Here is a 2,553-nt window from a genome sequence, read left to right as displayed (position 1 = left end):
AGACCCGCACAGGTTCGAGTCCTGTAGATCGCGATAATTTTTTCTTGAAAGTTGTAAAAAAAGAAATTTAAACACGTTATTTTCATTGTCACAAGGAAAATCAACTAATAACTAGTAATTTAAAAATGTCATCACTTGTACCCAACAACAATAATAACATCAACAACACTACCAAAAAGACAACATCAACACTCACAATCAAAAGAAAAGCAAATACAAGTAATTTAATAGCTTCAGAATTATCTCCTTCACCATCTCCGATTTCATCTTCATCATCATCATGTATTACTACTACACCACAATCTTCATCCTCTACATCATCAATAGCATCATCATCATCATCTTCATCCAATAATAATAATAATAATCGTTCATTTTCATTATTTAATCAATTAATTTCATCTCCATCATCATCATCATCTACTAATAACAATAAATTAAATCAATCTAATAATAATATAACAGTAATACCATTACCTGAGGATAATAACAATGATGATGAAAATAACAATGATGAAAATAATAATGATGAAGATCCTATTGAAAATAATGATGAAAATAATAAAGATGAAGAAGAAGAAGAAATAACAAATGAAGAAATATTTCAATCAAAATCAATAATATCTAAATTAAGTAATAATTCTATTCATAGAATATGTAGTGGTCAAGTTATAATTTCATTAACAAGTGTAATTAAAGAATTAATTGAAAATTCATTAGATGCATCATCTACTTTTATAGAAATTAAATTTACAAATATGGGATTAGAATGTATTGAAGTTTCTGATAATGGAAATGGAATTTCTAAAAATAATTTTGAAAATATTGTTAAAAAACATAATACTTCTAAATTAATTAATTTTACAGATTTGGAAAATATTTCTACATTTGGATTTAGAGGAGAAGCCTTATCTTCAATTTCATGTATGGCAGAATTACAAATATTTACAAAAACAGAAAGTGATAAATTAGGAAATTTAATTTATTATGATCATGATCAAAATATTACTAAAATTGAACAATTATTACGTTCTAAAAATGGAACTACAATTAAAGTTTTAAATTTATTTAAAAATTTTCCAGTTCGACATAAAGATTTTACAAAAAATTTAAAAAGAGAATTTTCAAAATGTATAAATATAGTATATTCATATTCTTTAATTAATAATATTACTTTTATTGTTAGTAATTTTAAAAATAATAATTTTGAAAATATTTTTACATCACATGGTAAATCTTTAAAAGATAATTATGTTTCCATTTTTGGATTGAAGGATTTTAAAAAATTACAAAAAGTTGATTTTATTCAAAATGATCCACATTTTATTAAAATTAATGGTTTTATTTCTTTACCTGAAAAGGGATGTGGAAGATCTTCAAATGATAGACAATTTTTATATGTAAATAATAGTATGTTTTTTTATTTTTTTATTTATTTAATAATTTATATTTTTATATTTAAATTTAATTTATATTTTAATAATTTATATTTTAAAATAATTAGGACCAGTTGATTTACCTAAAATAACTAAATGTATAAATGAAATATATAAAGAATTTAATAGAAATCAATATCCTATATTTGTATTAAATATTTCTATAAATAGTAATAATATAGATATAAATGTAACACCTGATAAAAGAACAATATATTTAATATCTGAACAAGGTATAATACAATTATTAAAATATGAATTAAATTTATTATTAGATCCAAATAAGAGAGTTTATAATTTATCTACTGAATTATCTCCAATTTCTATAAATAGTAATAATTCACAATATTCAAATGAAAAAACTCCAATTTCATTACAATCTTTAATGATTAATAATAATTTAAATAATAATTTAAATAATGAAAGTAAAATAATTAATGATTCCATATTTGATATTAAAAATAACGAAAATGAAAATAACAATGAAAATATAAATATAAATGAAAATGAAAATATAAATATAAATATAAATATAAATGATAATAATAATATATTAGATAATACAAATAATATTCAAGAAAATAAATCTACTAAAAATAAAATAAATAAATTAAAATCTAATATTAAAAATAATGAAAATAAAATTTATGATAAATTAAAAGATTTATATGAAAATGAATCATCAGAATCTTCACAAGAAGATTTAAATATAAATAAAACTACTAAAAAAGTAATTGCACCAAAAAGGAAATTAGCAGTAACAAGAATCAAATTTGATGATTTAGATGAAGAAGTAAATAATGTAAAATTAATTGATAATAATAATAATTTTAAAAATATAACCATTGAAAATGAAATTGAAAATAATTTATTAAATATTTATAAAAATATTAAAAAGAGAAAAATTGAAAATTTAAATGAAAATAAAATTGAAATTAAAAATATTAAAAATGAAAAAGAAACCAAACGTACCATTAAAAAACAAGATTTTTTACAAATGCAAATTATAGGACAATTTAATAAGAGTTTTATACTTACTATATTTAGAAATGATTTGTACATTTTAGATCAACATGCTTGTGATGAAAAATTTAATTATGAAAAATTAAAAAAAGAA

At 18.9% G+C, this 2,553-nt stretch overlaps 1 protein-coding gene across 1 annotated transcript; it reads left to right on the top strand.

Annotated features, from left to right (window-relative positions):
- Positions 1-125: 125 nt before the first annotated feature.
- On the top strand, positions 126-2,143 carry NAEGRDRAFT_72513 (uncharacterized protein; the record flags this gene model as incomplete). Its single annotated transcript, XM_002672314.1, has 4 exons — positions 126-1,029; positions 1,246-1,410; positions 1,505-1,584; positions 2,099-2,143. 4 exons carry the CDS (start codon positions 126-128, stop codon positions 2,141-2,143), a joined length of 1,194 nt encoding a protein of 397 aa, XP_002672360.1.
- Between the last annotated feature and the right edge of the window lie 410 nt (positions 2,144-2,553).

Source organism: Naegleria gruberi (assembly GCF_000004985.1).
Source record: "Naegleria gruberi genomic scaffold NAEGRscaffold_54, whole genome shotgun sequence".
Taxonomy (NCBI): Eukaryota; Heterolobosea; class Eutetramitea; order Acrasida; family Naegleriidae; genus Naegleria; species Naegleria gruberi.
The sequence above is the reverse complement of the archived record's forward strand: the minus strand, read 5'-3'. Positions and strand labels throughout refer to the sequence as shown.